This window comes from Phacochoerus africanus, chromosome 5 (genome assembly GCF_016906955.1).
Source record: "Phacochoerus africanus isolate WHEZ1 chromosome 5, ROS_Pafr_v1, whole genome shotgun sequence".
Classification (NCBI taxonomy): domain Eukaryota; kingdom Metazoa; phylum Chordata; class Mammalia; order Artiodactyla; family Suidae; genus Phacochoerus; species Phacochoerus africanus.
The window spans coordinates 11,066,003-11,082,252 of NC_062548.1; the positions used below are offsets into that span (position 1 = coordinate 11,066,003).

The following is a 16,250-nucleotide window of genomic DNA, read 5'->3' on the forward strand; positions in this document are numbered from 1 at the left end:
TTTGGTTCACAGGGGAAAGCACAGGAGTTCTAATGATCTCCACGCCTCCCCCATTATCCGCATCCCAGAGGAGTTGCACGGGTTGTCACTGATGGGCCTATACTGACCCGTCATTATTACCCAAATCCATAGCTTACTTTAAGGTTTAGTCTTGGTGTTGCATATTCTATGCATTTTTACAAGTGTATGATGACATGTATCCACCATTATATCATTCAGAATAGTTTCACTGCCCTAAGAATCCTTTCTTTTAACCTGTTTGTTCCTTCTATGTTGTTTTTTTGGATGTAAACTTAAGTTCTTTCTTTTTGGAGGTTTTTTGGCTTTCCTTAAATCAACTTAAGTTTACCACCTCAACTTACTTTGTAACTTCTGTACAGATTCTGCATAAAAGAAATGTATTTTAAGGAGTTGTCAGGTGGCCTTGTGTGTTAAGGATCCTGTGTTGTCACTGCCGTGGCATGCGTTTGATCCATGGCCTGGGAATTTTCACATGCCACGGGTGCAGCCAAAAACACCCCACCTTTTAAATAAAGTGAGCTTAATTTAAGTTGTATTTGGGGAGATTAAACATTTCAAGTTGTGTTCATTAGGACTATGCCTCTTGATAGTTTAAGGAATTGTGAATGACTTTGTGCTCCAAGACAGGGTCGGAAAGTCATCTAAATAGACTTCCAAGAATCTCAAGGGTTGCTAATCTAGGTAGAACAGTTTTTCTCTTCATCAACTCCTAGGGGAGAACAGCTGATACTAATTAATATCTGATTCCTTAGCAGCTGGGATTTGGGGAGTTCTGATTTTTAAACTGTTGGTGAGAAATAACACATTTTTCTAAACTTTTTGCCAATAGCTCTGTCTTAACTCACCACAAGAAATTTGCGCTTGAGCTAGTATCATAGGGGTTGAGAAGAGAAACCTTAATTTTGTTTTTAAGCAGAACATAAAACACTAGAGAATTTATAAACTGTCCACGTTTTCCAATAGCCATGATAGTAAATTTGGGGTACCATGTTTCTAAGTGTTGCATTCTTTGATCAGTGACTGTGCTGTAAAGCAGTACCTTCCTTTCCAAATGACGCATAGCTCACATCTTCCCACATTGGTTAAACCTCTCTGGACGCTATGTGAATAATGTTTTTGACCTTCTGGAAAGATGATGACTTTTGAAAGTATTGTTGGGATCTCTATTTTAATGTAAAAATCACAGATTAACTCTTACAAGTTATTTTGATCTTAAGGACTTTTTTTAAAGTCTGATTTATGGTTTTTAGAGAACTCTTACTTTCCTTTGAGCAGACTTTTTTTTTTTTTAAGAATGAAAGCTTTTCCCCTCTAACTTAGTTTTTCAGTGGCACAGAACATCTGGGCATGTTCCAAATGTGGTTGAGTTACTGTATCTAAAGGTGAGGGTGGCATTTCATCCTCTCCATGTTCCGCTTTGTCTGGGGCAACTAGACAGACTTTACAGAAGCACGAGTGGCTGCCTTCAGGCTCTGCCACCCAGCGTTTGCAGCAGGAGGAGACCTCATGGTATAGAGTACTGGTGAGGCGATCGAGCTTTAAATAGTCGCTGGCTCTTGAAATAAGGACAGCATGATTTGGGGAAAAGGCCAGGACCCCATCTCAGTGGCTTTGGGCACGGTGGCTTCTTGCATTGGGGACAGTTATCAGGTTACACCAGAGGCGACTAGTCTCTAGTATCTGCACTAGTCTCCAGTATCTGCACTATCTGTGCGTTCAGTGAATACGGGCTCGTGTCCTGCGGTTGCGGTGTGCGGGCCCAGGGCCTGCAGAAGCCTCAGTCTGTTTGAAAGCCAGTCTGGGGAGTTATTCCAGGCTATGTCATAGTAAAGTTTCTGGAAAGGAAGTGATGTAACGTATGTAGCTAAGGAAGTTTGAGCTTAGACTAGAAAACAGCATGAAATGGAGAAGAGATACTTGATACAGGAAGATAAGCTCAGAGATGCTAAGTTTAGAGGCCTCCCATGGTCAAAGTTAAAATGTAGAGAAACTACTCAGGGTATCCTCAAGAGTCATTGCTCGCATCTCTGTAGCACAGTACTGTGCTGGGAGCACGTTCTCATTCATCTGACATGCCCTTATGTGACCTCGTGAAAGAGACGGAGATCTGTCTCAGAGATATACAGACCAAGGCCCAGAGATGAAATGGCTTGTCCCCCAGATCACTTAGTGAAGGGTGGGACTGGAAAGCCCTCGTTCTCTGGGTTATTTGCATAAACATCAGAAACAGGAGTGACGTGGTCTGAAGGCTGGGAATGCTTTCTCCACGGTCTGGAAGGTATGGAGAAACAGAGATGAGGAGATAAGCCTCTGTTCAAAGGAAGTAGGTTTCCATGGGGGGCCGGGCGGGACCCAGAGAGTACAAAGCTCCTCACTTCCGGTTTCCCTCTGTCCTGAGATCAGTAGTCCCAAACCCTGTTCCCCACTCTCCTTCTGTTTCACTTGGGCCTCCTTTGGTAGAGCTGCTGTTCTCTAGCATTAGAGTGGAGAAGCAGACATGCGTAGTAAAAGGTCAGCATAAGAAAAACCACTAAAAGCTTAGGAAATACTTGAATGTATATTATTTGCTGGATGTTGTGAGAATTACAGCATGGGTGTTTGCCTTGTAAGCAAAGTGTGATCATTTCATTCAAAGAGTGAATTGCTTTCAGTAAACTAATAAGTATGGTTTACATTCTGATGTATCTGAGATATACTATTTAAATTTTACAACCAGTTTAATTGAGCATAACCCCTTTGCAGCATGACCCCCCCCTTTATAAAAGAGGAACACCTACTGAACGTAGATGATCCTTAAATAGACGTCGCTTGGTATCCCAACCCCTCCTTCCCCAGATGGTTAGCATAGCTTTTCTTGGATTATATGCCACTACCTTTTTTTTTTGGTCTTTTGTTTTTTAGGGCCACGCCCAAGGCATATGGAGGTTCCCAGGCCAGAGGTCTAATCAGAGCTGCAGCTGCCGGCCTACACCACAGCCACAGCAACGCGGGATCCAAGCACATCTGCGACCTACACCACAGCTCACAGCAATGACAGGTCTTAACCCACTGACTGAGGCCATGGATCCAACCTGCATCCTCGTGGATACTAATTGGGTTCGTTAACCGCTGAGCCCCGACGGGAACTCCATATGCCACTATCTTTCACATCTATAAGTAATATGATGTTATGTGGACGCTGTGGTTGATCTAACACAGAGAACAGAGTAGCCCATTTAACTGGGGTGGGAGGAATAGAAATGGGAAAGATTTCATAGAGGACATGAGTTTCATTTGATTCTTGACAACTGTGTTAAGTAGTTTGCAGGCGGGAACACTGGGAAATAGTGTAGGCAGAGGCAGAAGAACAAAGGGCAGCAGTATGAAGTTTGTTGCAGTTACCGTGTTACCAGTGAAGTACCAGTACATGAGAAGATGAGGTGAGCGAAGCCTTTAGTCTGTTGTAAGACACATAATCTGGCATTCCTGATGTTGCCATTGACGTAGCCTGTACCAATTTAGATATGGTAGTTAACCATACAAATAAAAAAGTGGCCCCAGGATAGGGAGGGTTCTGTCCTCTGTCCTCTTTCTCTCTTTCTTTCTTTCCTTTTCTTTCTTTTCTTTTTTTTCTTTCTTTCGTCTTTTGCCTTTTCTAGGGCCACTCCTGCGGCATATGGAGGTTCCCAGGCTAGGGGTCTAATCAGAGCTGTAGCCACTGGCCTACGCCAGAGCCACAGCAATGTGGGAACCAAGCTGAGTCTGCAACCTACACCACAGCTCACGGCAATGCCGGATCCTTAACCCACTGAGCAAGGGCAGGGACCAAACCTGCAACCTCATGGCTCCTAGTCGGATTCGTTAACCACTGAGCCACGACGGGAACTCCAAGTTCTGTCCTTATAAAATTTTCTATTTCATGTCCTTGTCAGATATCTAAAGGTGCATGACTCTTAACATCACAGAAATCAGGTAATATAAATTAAATAAATAACTTTAGTCACTTGATTCCATTTCCTATATGTAGTTGATTGGTAGTCATAAAAATACGGAATATTGGTGTATGTTGCTTAATTTTCCTCAAAGCTCTTAGTCATTGGGACTTCCCTTGCCGCACAGCAGGTTACATACCTGGCATTGTCATGGCAGTGGCTCAGGTCTCTGCTGTGGTGAGAGTTTGATTCCTGGCTTGGGAACTTCCACATGTTGCAAGCATGGCCAAGAAAAATAAATAAATAAGTACAATGGAAAGAAGCATTCATATTTATATGAATGGGTCACTTTGCTGTACAGCAGAATTTGACAGAACATTATAAATCAACTGTAACAGGAGTTCCCGTCGTGGCGCAGTGGTTAACGAATCCAACTAGGAACCATGAGGTTGCGGGTTCGGTCCCTGCCCTTGCTCAGTGGGTTAACGATCCGGCATTGCCGTGAGCTGTGGTGTAGGTTGCAGACGTGGCTCGGATCCCGCGTTGCTGTGGCTCTGGCGTAGGCCGGTGGCTACAGCTCCGATTCGACCCCTAGCCTGGGAACCTCCATATGCCACGGGAGCGGCCCAAGAAATAGCAACAACAACAACAACAACAGACAAGTGCTGTGGGAGTGGCCCAAGAAATAGCTAAAAAAAAAATCAACTATAACAAAAAAATAAAAAGGAAAAAAAAAGAAGCATTCATTCCTATTGGTCTCCTCAACTCAGAAGTGCTTTTTTTGCTCACCTCTCCATCTTTTTGCTAATTGTATTCAAGTATTTGTTCTCTGAGTTGCAAATATCTCAGTAATTATAGAGTCAATCCCATGCCCCCAATTTTTACTTTCTTTCTGAGATTTGTAATTTATATTATCCTTTTTGCTTTTTTGGTCACCCAGTGGCACATGGAATTCTCAGGCCAGGGATCAGATCTGAGCTGCAGTTGTGACCTATGCTGCAGCTGCGGGAGGTGGGATCCTTTAACCCACTGTGCCAGGCCCGGGGATTGAGCCTGCATCTGCATCCTGGTGCTGCAGACACGGCACTGACCCCACTGCACCACGGCAGGAACTCCAGTTTATACTAACGTAAGAACAGAAAAGTTTCTTTGTTTCTCAAAAGTCAACTTTGAAGTTGACTCGATGTATTCTCACCCAGCATGCAAGATACTCTCACCCAGAGGGCTGGGACTGAAATTTGGCAGGTCAAGCTTAGAAGCTGTTATTCCATTTTCTTTAAAAAAACTGATGCTGTATGGAAGCCATCTCTAGTTAAAGTCCTGAGGATTGGTGTCTATGTAATGTTGCATGAGAGAGCTGTTGACCTTTTGTAATGTAGATCGAGATTTGGTTTGTCATCTTATGGGACAGCTATGTGATAACGCGTGTGTGTCCTTTTCTAGGAAGGAAGCAGGAGTTGAGGCATCAGTGATCCAGCTGCAGTTTTTTTCCTTGGCTGTTGCTCGTCCCACCTCCATCCCCCTTCCATAGAGCCGCACGGCCTAACTTCTCTGACTGTTAATGACCTTATCAGCTGATGTTTTAGCGGCATAAAGAAGTGATTAACCCAGCTGACATCATCTGTACCGTTAACAACTCTGTCTTCTTTCCTCCTTAATAGGTGACAGAGCTGAATGAGCCACTGTCCAATGAAGAAAGAAACCTTCTCTCTGTGGCTTACAAGAATGTAGTCGGGGCGCGCCGTTCTTCCTGGAGGGTCATTAGTAGCATTGAGCAGAAGACCTCTGCAGATGGCAACGAGAAGAAGATAGAGATGGTCCGTGCTTACCGTGAAAAAATAGAGAAGGAGTTGGAGGCCGTATGTCAGGATGTGCTGAGCCTGCTGGATAACTACCTGATCAAGAATTGCAGCGAGACCCAGTATGAGAGCAAAGTGTTCTACCTGAAGATGAAAGGGGACTATTACCGCTACCTGGCCGAAGTAGCCACCGGAGAGAAGAGGGCGACCGTCGTGGAGTCGTCTGAGAAGGCCTATAGCGAAGCCCATGAGATCAGCAAGGAGCACATGCAGCCCACTCACCCCATTAGATTAGGCCTGGCCCTTAACTACTCCGTTTTCTACTATGAGATCCAGAACGCCCCGGAGCAAGCCTGCCACTTGGCCAAGACCGCTTTCGATGACGCCATCGCCGAGCTTGACACCCTCAACGAGGACTCCTACAAGGACTCCACGCTCATCATGCAGCTCCTCCGCGACAACCTCACGCTCTGGACAAGCGATCAGCAAGACGACGACGGTGGAGAAGGCAACAATTAAGGCCCCCAGGTGGACTGGCAGCGCACGCTGATGCTACTACTGCAGTCTTTATTTTTTCCCATGAGTTGGGGGTCGGGTGGGGGAGGGAAAGGGAGGGATGACCTTCCTAGGGAGAAACCCACGACCTGTCCTGTCTTTGATCGCCTCTTTGACATTTTTGCCAAAATACCACTAGTGGAAAGTCAGGCTAGCTGTGCTGGTATTGGAATAGCAGCCTCACACTGGCTTATGGACTGTTCTGTAGATTAATGCAAGTGGAGCTGTCTTTAATTTAACTTATTGCTAGAACATAGGGTTTAAAGATGAATTGAAAACTTAAATGGAATGGCCCTCATTCAATAAGTTCTGTGGTTCCAGTAAGGATTTTTATGTACATATGCTCTTGTCTTAAGTTTTGGGTACTTTCTGTCTCATCTGTTTTAGCTGTGCATTTTTTTTTTTCAGGGTGTACTCTACCAGACATGGAATAGTTTAAATCCCAAGCTGATAGACTTAGAACATAAGGTATATTTATCCTTATGGGTTAGGCTTTGCCAGTTTTCAGAAGTTTCTGATTGGTTGACAGTATTAACACTAAATTGCAGTTTACAGTATTTCTACATTACAGCCATATGTAACATCAAGCCATTGATTGTGTATTTTTCTTTACTGTGGCTTGTACGTCCTTATTCAGCCTTATCCAGGTTGGTTTTGCTGTTCTCTCTCTCCTAGGCCAGAAGGCTTGCCTGAGGAGAATCAGAGCTACTTTAGGTTTTGGTTAACAGGTGCTTGGCAGGTGGCTGTGGGATTTTTTTTGGTCCCTTCTTAACTTAAACCCACCACAAAAATTATTAATCACTTTAATAGAAACATTAAACACCACAAAAATAGAGAAAATTCAGGTCTGTATGTCATTTATTATGTTGATATTTTCAGAGAAATCCTGATTTTTAAGCTGCCGCAGCTCCTTCCTCAGGAATTGGGCTGCCCCTTCTCATTCCACTTGAGTCTTCCCCACTGTACCTCAGTGGCACTCGTTCGGATGGGTTGAAAAGCCCCCATGGGTTGTAGAAGCTGGTGGTGGTTCTGAGAAACCTTGTGGTGCAGTGTGTGAAAATGCAGGTGCCAGGAGCTAACTGGTAGAGAAATCCTAAAGGAAGAGCCCTGTGCCTAAACATTCTGTCCAATTTCGAGAGCCTTTTAAGTGTGTCAGTTTTTCTCTCTGAAAACACTCCTTCCCCAAATAATCATTGTAGGAAAATAAGCTAAAATCACTCTCAGATAATAAATATTTAACTCCTATTTGACCAAAACTTTTCCTATGTATTTGTTTCCTTTTTAACAAAAGCACAGAGGTTGGAGATGGATTTCGCTTGTGCCGTCTGTGCACGTTTTAGAATTGAAGGGAAACCACGATGCTATTTCCACAAGTTTGTGTCCGTTAGCCTTGGGTCCTTCATTCTCATTTTGGATTAAGTTTTTCTGAAAACACGACCTGTCGCATGAGTGTTCAGCCTTTTTTATAAGATAGTAACAGCATGAACTTCCAAGATAGGTAATGACACCAGGCTCATTTGTTTCTTTGCTTTATTTAGGCAAGGAGAGGAATGAGTCATTGAGGAAAACCTGAGCCTCCAGTTGTGAAATACACACATTGACCAGGATCCAGGTGGCAGTGAAGCCAGAAGAGTGTGGCGATGCCCTGTAACGTAGCACAGTTTACCCAGCATGACTTTCCTTAGGAGGTCCCCTCACATGCTAGAGCAGAAGTCCCAACTAACCGAACCTATTAGAAGAGCCAACGGAAGAGAGCTTTACAGCTTCTGTCCCTGACGGGGGCCTAAGATCAAAGCTATGGATGGGAACAGTTGCGGGGGAGGGAGGTGGGGGGGGTGGTTGGGGGGGCTTTCCTTAATTTATCTTCATGTCCAGTGAGCAGTGTTGTGTCCTTCCTTGTAGCATTTGGAAATGATTTACTGGAATTACAAAACCTATTTTTCTTTAAAATTTCAGCTTTGGCTCTGGCTGCTTTTTAGAATAATGCAAGATAAAACCACATCTGAGGGCTAAAAATGAAGAGGGAATGGGAGACTTGATATTTAAGCAGCTTGAATGGTTTCTTTTCTTTTCTTTATTTTTAAAGAAATGCACTTGCCTATGATACTGTCTCTCCAGTGAAATGATTACTCCTCCATTACTCTATTGATACAATATTGTGCATGCTAGTGTTGTATTTCTATACAGTAGCTTGAAATTTATTAACTTATACTGTAGGTGTTATGTATTCCTATGACAAAAAAAAATTAAGTCTTCAAATTTTTTAAAGTTTTTTTAATTTAATTTTTCCTTTGGGGGTAAAGTTTGCTCTACCAAATAGTGATCGTAAACAAATTGATCTGTTTTGGATGTTGCTATAGTGACATGCAGTTATATATTTTGTTTTTAAAGGGGGGGGAGCAAAAGAAACACCAGTGTTAGCTTAATCTTAATGTCTGGTGTTTGTCATGGTGAAATTATAACTATTACAGTGTAGGAGAACAACGAATATGTTCTCTGAATGAGCCTTTGTGCTTTTTGTCATGTTATGCAGTGAACTATTTTTAAGGTCTAATCAGTGATTATTTTTCCAACTCCGTGTTTCTCTAAGGAATTATTTCACACACGGACCATTCTTAGCAGTTTTCCTCAGTGATGGAATATCATGAATGTGAGTCATTATGTAGCTGTCGTACATTGAGCAAATAAACTTACAGATCTGATGTCAGTGCCACTTAGTTTTATTTTAATAAGTTGAAACTTTCTTTTGCTTTTGAAGGTTTGATTGAACATGGATATTCTCTCCTCTCCCCCCCACCCACTAAAAGAATGACGTTGGATGTGGCGGGGGGCAAAGCAGTGTATACCGGAAGGTGCCTATATCGGCAAGTCAGACCTGGGTTTACTGACCTTGAAACATGATCACGTCTTTTGGGTCTCCATCATTTCTCTTACTATACAAGCCTCAACAGACCTAAGTTCGAATCATGGCTCCTTTTTTTTGATCCTCAGGCAGATGACTAAACTTCTGAGCCCTGGGGTGGGGGCTCTAGGTCTAAATGAATACTGGGTCATGGGCCTGGTCTGCTATCTCAATTAGGTGCCTGTTGAAGAGCTCATTATGTCTTGGATGAGGTGGGTTTTGCACTTAAAAATATTTGTAAATACATTGTCCTGGGATTTTTGGTCTTCCTGAGGGGTCAGCAGCCTTAGTTGATGTGGGCTGTGGTCTCAACAGGCTGCGTTGCTGATGGCAGCCACCCTGGACGTATGGGGTGCTCTGCCCCAGCCAGCCGTGAGGAGGGGCTTGTCTGTAGGACGAAGTGCCAAGGCCAAGGCTCTCCCCATCAGCTTGCATGCGCTCCAGCAAGGGCTGGGGAGGGTGTGTTGGTTCATGCAGTGGAAGAAGATAGCTTTTCAATTTTTTGAGAAATTTTAATTCACATTTTAGGAGTAACACTGTGTAGCCAGACTTTTGCCATGCTACTGAATGAATTCACCTATTTTGGCTCATTGTCCCTCAGAAACACCCTGAGAGTTCACTGCAAATATAAGCTGTGGCCATAAAAGTGACCAATGAGCCCAACGTCCCACGACTCGCTGGTGACCCACACTGCAGCCCCAAGTCTCTGGCCCTCCTGAGATGCGGCTCCTAATACCACTCTGCTTGTGCTCAGCTAGGAGATCAAACCGAGCAGCAGCCAACACCCAGCACATGCTGACTGAGCCCTTGCAGTGTAGGGGGTCACTGAGGGTAGAGACGGTCAGATGATATCTTGCCAGCAGGAAGGTAGAGATATGGGCACCATCAGAACTGGCTCGCTGAGGTTTTTCTGAAAGAAGCCTAGCTCCTGGAAGCTGTTAAATGACACCCTTGCCCCTTTGGTGTGACTTCCCATTATGAGTGGATTTGACATAAGACTGGATGGAATTTGATATGAGACTGGAATTTGCCCAGAGGATTGTTCCACAGAAAACTTAAATTTCCCTTGAGATAAAATGCTCTCTGGTGCTGCATTTCTACCCAGTTTTAGCAGTTCCTTAATGCAGTGTTTCTCAGAGTTAAACTTTTTCATCTCAGGACCCCTTTACATAAGACCTTTTGTGTAGGTAGGGTGTATCAAAAACTAGAAACTGAAAATAATTCATTTTAAAAAAGAGAGTAAGAAACTATTACATGTTAAGATACATACAATTTCATGAAAAGTAACTTTTCCAAAACAAAAAATAAAAGCATTGTTTTACACTTTCACAGATCTCGTAGTAGAAGTTATCTGGACTGATAGCTGCTTTTGCTTTCAATCTCTTTTGATACATTTCAGATGTGAAGTATTTGAAAAAAAAAAAAAGATTTGGCATCACAGTGATAAGTAATTGTGAAAGAATGGCCCTGAAGACAGAGTTCCCTGGTGGCTCAGTGGGTTAAGGATCTGGTGGTGTTACTGCTGTGGCATGCATTTGATTCCTGGCTCTGGAACTTTTATTCTGTGACTGCAGGCATGCACCCTCCCCCCACAAAAGGATGGTCCTGAAGAGCTGAGGTTTAGAAAGCTCTCCTAGGAGTTCCTGTCGTGGCTCAGCAGAAATGAACCTGACTAGTATCCATGAGGATGCAGGTTTGATCCCTGGCTTCACTCAGTGGGCTAAGGATCCAGGGTGGGTTGCCGTGAGCTGTGGTGTAGGTAGTTCGCAGATTCGGCTCAGATCCTATGTTGCTGGTACTGCTACAGCTCCAATTCAGCCCCTAGTCCGGGAACTTCCATATGCTGTGGCTGTGTCCCTAAAACACACACACACACACACAAAGAAAGCTCTTCTAATTCAGGAATTGAGAGATATTTGGCGTTAAGCACCCATAACAGAGGTCCTCTTCCTCAGTGCGCTCCAGAACTTAAAAAATAACTGCTATGGAAGCAGTGAGATAGAGGCGATGGGTAAAGGTAAAGCAGTGAATGACCCACTCTGCTTAGAGCATCCGCAGAGCAGAGTTCTCCATCCCTAGACCTTTGCAAGTGGAGGGGACATCAGATGGGATTTTGGTGGCACAGAAGCTGGGTGGAGCCGAGACTCCCTCCGCTCTATTTATGTGTGATTACTGCATGCATTGGCCTCTGTGCCGGTCAGCTGAACCTGCATGTTGACTCACTGATCTGAGTGGCTAAGAATGACAGCTACCTGGCCCTGTGCACCATCCTCCCAGCAAGCTTGGAGAAACAACCTGAGAACTAGCTGGTGAGCACTGTTTTCTAGTTCAAGGAGTTGACATTAAGTGGTCTCTAGCTTAATCAACGTTAAGATGTCCCAGCTTACTAATTTAGCCTGCTGGTTTGAAGTTTCCAGTTCTGGTACAGATAGGATAAATGTGGTTGGATCTGCATGGACACAAACCCTACTTCCAATTAACCAGATACCAGTGGTCCGGGAGGAGTTGGGGTGAGAGTGGCTGGGTCACACTGAGTCCTCAGCAGCAGCTCACAGGATTTTGATGTTTTATCTTCATGCTGAGTCCACACCGGGCTTAATATTTTTAAAGGATTGTAAAAGGGGAAAAGTGCAAGAAGACAGTATATTTATCGATCATGAAATTTAAAATACCATCTGGCAAGTAAGTAGTCTGGCAACACCAGGTAAGAGTAACTAACCATAAACCTGCCCTTCCTAGAGGTAACCAGTCACTCTCTTCTGTGCTTCCTCATCTGGCTCAGTTTGAGACAATAGCCTTGATTCTGGTTTTGAGACAGAAGGATTTTTGCTGCTATTGAGCACTAAGTCGTATAAGGCTTTGCTTTGTGATTTTTTGATGTAGATATATTCAAATTAGTGTTTCCAATATTTGCCTCTTGAGTTAGACTGAACCCTGTTTCAAGGGTAGCTAGGTGGTATCAGGGGATTTACCCCCAACTTTTTCTTTGCTGTGCCTGTGGCATATGGAAGTTGCTGAGCCACTGGAGTGACAACCCTTAACCAGATCTTTAACCCCTGTACCACAAGGGAAACTCCACACCCCTAACTTAGAGAAATTTCAAACACAAAAGTTGAAAAGAATGGTACAGTGATGACCTAATATGTTATTTCTCTCTCTCTCTGTCTTGTGGATCCTTGAAAGTAAGGACATTTTACTCCCTATGTTCATACTTCTAAAAACGAGATTATAGCAATCACATTGTCATCACACCTAAAATCACAATAATTTCCTAATAGCCTATATTCAGATTTCCTCAATCATGCTTTTGATTGTGCTTCGTGTCCCGCTGCCCTGGTCTAATTAAATTGATTGAGTTTTGTTAGTCTCTACGACTTTCACCTCTTTTTTTAATAGCACTGACTTTTCTGGCTGCTTGGTGGTCTTAGAGGAAGTTTCGCATCCTGGGTCTGTACAGCTGTGGTCTCCTGTGTCAGTCGATTTGTTTCCATCCGTGTTGGGGCACTTCTTTGTCTTGCATAAAGATTTGTTCTTCATCCAGCCTTTTCAGTGGCTCAGGTGGAACTGAATTTGAATTAAAAGGTGGCCAGCCCAGGGCTCTCCCCCAGAATCAGGTGGTCTGAAGCAGTTGTCAGCCCCAGGTCCTGTGACTTGAGCCCCCCAGGGACAAAGCTGCCTGCCTGTCACCCAGGAGAGCCATCTTGTTTTCTGACTGGAAGTTTTTAAGGCTAGGGTGTTTTGCCCTTTCACAACCCTCTCCTGCTTCCCTGGATGGGTGGATGCCCCTGAGCCACGTGCGTTGCGTCAGCAAGCCACCTCACACTTGTACGCAATCGGCCCTGAGCCCTGCTGGTCTGCAGCTGTTGGCCCCCTGTGCCTGTGGGAGGTGGTGAAATAGTGCAGCCCACCACGTTCCCAGAGTTTTCAGGAACCCGCAATCCTGAGAGGCTGCCTTCATACTGGATCTAAAATCTCAGGGTTAAATAGTTATTCCCACCAGGATGGACAAATTACCCTGCTACTTACTGGCTCTTAGAGAAGGGGCCAAGAAGAGACATCAAAACCTTTCATCTCTTTTCACTCACTTAGCCTGAACCCAGATTTTTGGGATGGGGTTTTGATGGTGGGTCAGTTCTTTAAAGCTGGACTGAAAGCACATTTTGGGTTCCCTCACGTTTGTTATCAAAGCATAATGCCTTCTAGGGGCCCTTACCTCCCAAAGTATGAAGGTATTAAGGTGGTCTTGCCTGCTCAAGTTTGGAAAGTGCTCTGTTTTAAAAAAAAATTCTTGGGGAGTTCCCATCGTGGCGCAGCAGAAACGAATCCGACTAGGAACCATGAGGTTGCGGGTTCAATCCCTGGCCTCAGTGGGTTAAAGATCTCTGCGTTGCCGAGTCGCAGACGCGACTCGGAACTGGTGTTGCTGTGGCTGTGATGTAGGCCGGCAGCTGTAGCTCTGATTAGAGTCCTAGCCTGGGAAGCTCCATATGCCGCTGGTGCGGCCCTAAAAAGACAAAAATATTCTTTTTGTGGTCCCTCAGTGATGAGTGCTAGGTTGGAGAAGGTAGGGTAGTGAGCAGACTTAAGTGAAAAATGCTCTCTTGACCCAAGTTGGGAGATTATATTCAAATAGAGACAAGATAGACTTGGGAAATACTGGCTGGGTGACCAGAATGAAGGATGAGCAGTTTGTGGCTGACCACAAGCATTTTGGGAGAGTTCCTTGCCATGGAACTTCCCTAAATGTCCAGATCCCCAGGATTAAACACATCCTACGCCCCACTCCTGGGTAAAAGCAAAAGGAGCCGAGCTTCCCGGGAGATGTTATGATTTAAGACTTCTTTAACCCAGGGGTGACAGGGCCAAAACGAACCCAGATAACAAAACAGCCCTGGTCCATTCCTGAGGGCTTCAGCACTCAAGAATTCAGCAACCGGTCTGGCCATCCCTATCCCCTTATGGGTTGCCAAATGGTTTGCAGGGCCCTGGAGTTGAGAGGATTCAGCAGCCACTTGGGCCCCGGCCCCACCCCCACCCAGGGGCTGGCTCCAATGGCGCCGTCCTCTGCTGCCCCCCGCTGGGCACAGCGCCGCTCTGCAACTGGCTCGCCCGGCCCCCGGTGCCAGCCAGGTTCGGGCTCTTGCAAGCCTTCGTGCGACCCGGGTTAGGCCTAGACCCCGGGACGACAGCAGCGCCCTCGAGCCCGCCCTGATGCCAGCTGCAGCCCATCTGGGTGCTCCATCCCTTGGGCCCCAGGGTGAGGATTTTGCTGTCTGCCTGTGCCTGGGGCCTCATTTCTGCGCGGGCACACATGCGCGCCTCCGCAATGACCAGTCGGTGTGGGTGAGTTGCACCGCTCTGAGAAACCGCCAGCCGTTTGTTCCCTCAAGTCCCTAGCAGCCGAGGGGCTCTGACAAATCGAGATCGCGAAGGTTCCAGACCAGGCCAGACGCCCGGATACGAGAGGGGCGGGAACGCGGCCGCCTTCCAATGGCGGCAGCGCGAGAGCCAATCACAGCCAGCCTGCCCCGCTCGTCCAATGGCCCGCCTGTTGCTAGGGCTCGGAGCCGGGATCCCCCAGGCGGCTGCCCGACCCCTTCGCTCCCCTCTGGCCCTCCTCCGGCCCTCCTCCCACCGCCGGCCTTCTTCCTGGTTCCCCACCCTCCCCCTCTCTCGTTGGTCTCCGCCCTCTGCCTGGGCCTTTGTCACCTGCAGTGACCTGGTCTGGGCTCTGCAGGGCACTGCAACTCCTTAATAGGGCGTTAGCGACATCCGTGGGCGTTGTCCTTTGCCGTCTTCGGCGGAGGGAGCTGGACTGGGAGGGCGGGGCGCGGGGTGCCGCTGGCTCTCGACGGCGTGCCCGCCCTCAGGTTCCCCATCTGACCCACACCGCCTCTCCAGTCTCGTGCGGCTTCGCCATGTTTTCCCACCTGCATTTCGCTCTTTCTGGAACCAGAAAAAGCTGAGGAAGCCCGGGCTCCCTGCAGCTTGCCCGGCCCACAGAGCACAGGGACTGGCCAAAGGGCGATGGTGACTCAGGTCTGTCAGGATCATCACCCCACACGCGGGCACCGTGGGCCCTCCCGGCCAGGCCCCAGCCCACCCGTCCAGCCTCGCCTGCCGCCTGTCCCCTGCGTCGGCCCATCGTCCCGCTAGAGGCCCTCCCTTCCCCTCGCTCTTGCATAGCCGCTTCCTGAGTAGTGCTCAACCCGGGCTCACCCCAGAATAAGATGTCAGAAATTTTAGGGGTCACAGGCACTCCGACCTCCGCCCTTCTCATCTCCCAACATAGAGCTGTATAATCTGAGGCCAGGAGGGCAGATGGGTTGCCTAAGGCAGAGCCAAAACTGGATTTAGGGGAGCTCCCGCCGTGGCGCCTCAGGTTAAGAATCTGCGTTGCCTCTGAGGAAGCGCGGTGGTGTCAGGATCCCACGCTCCTGTGCAACTCAGATCCCTGACCCGGGAACTTCCACATGTTGTGGGGGCAGAAGGGATGGGAAAAGGGACGGAAGGAAAGAGGGAGGGGAGGAGAGGGGGAGAGGGGAGGGGAGGAGAGGGGGGGAGGGGAGGAGAGGGGAGGAGGGGGAGAGGGGGAGGGGAGCGGGGAGAGAGAGGAAGAGGGAAATAAACGTGGACTTAGGAGCTGGCAGAAGACCCACTTCAGTGTAGCTATGATTTCTCTCACTCAGCAACTTCTGTCACTTTACAAATGAAGGGCTCTCAGGGGCAGAAAGCTTAAGAGGTCAGGACTTGAATTCTCTGCCCATCCCGTCCTAGTGCGGCAGCATAACTTCTCAGGTTCTTTAAGTCTTTCAGAGGGTCAGTTTCCATATCTGTAAAATGGAAATAATAATTCATGAATAGTTGACTGAAGCCAATTAGATCTTCTAATTTACTCAAATGAATTTTTGGTGTTTTTTTTGTGTTTTTTTTTCAAACACTCTTCTTTCTTCTCCTTGATACTGAATGGTCACATCTACCCTAACTCCATTTTCTTTTCGTTCCCTTCCTCCCTTCTTCTTTCCATCTGTTCTTTTCTTTCTCAGAACCTTATATTCCTGT

At 46.4% G+C, this 16,250-nt stretch overlaps 1 protein-coding gene across 2 annotated transcripts in view; it reads left to right on the forward strand.

Moving 5' to 3' along the window:
• YWHAG (tyrosine 3-monooxygenase/tryptophan 5-monooxygenase activation protein gamma) overlaps positions 1–8,988 on the forward strand; it is a 29,086-nt gene extending 20,098 nt beyond the window's left edge. The window contains exons 2-3 of one of the 2 annotated variants that reach the window (XM_047779816.1): positions 5,594–6,259; positions 7,825–8,988. In XM_047779816.1, the coding sequence (XP_047635772.1) occupies positions 5,594–6,250 (657 nt within the window). In that variant the 3' untranslated portion in view covers positions 6,251–6,259; positions 7,825–8,988. Of the gene's footprint in view, positions 1–5,593 lie in introns of both variants that reach the window. The other variant, XM_047779815.1, reaches the window with a different exon arrangement.
• The last annotated feature ends 7,262 nt before the right edge of the window (positions 8,989–16,250 follow it).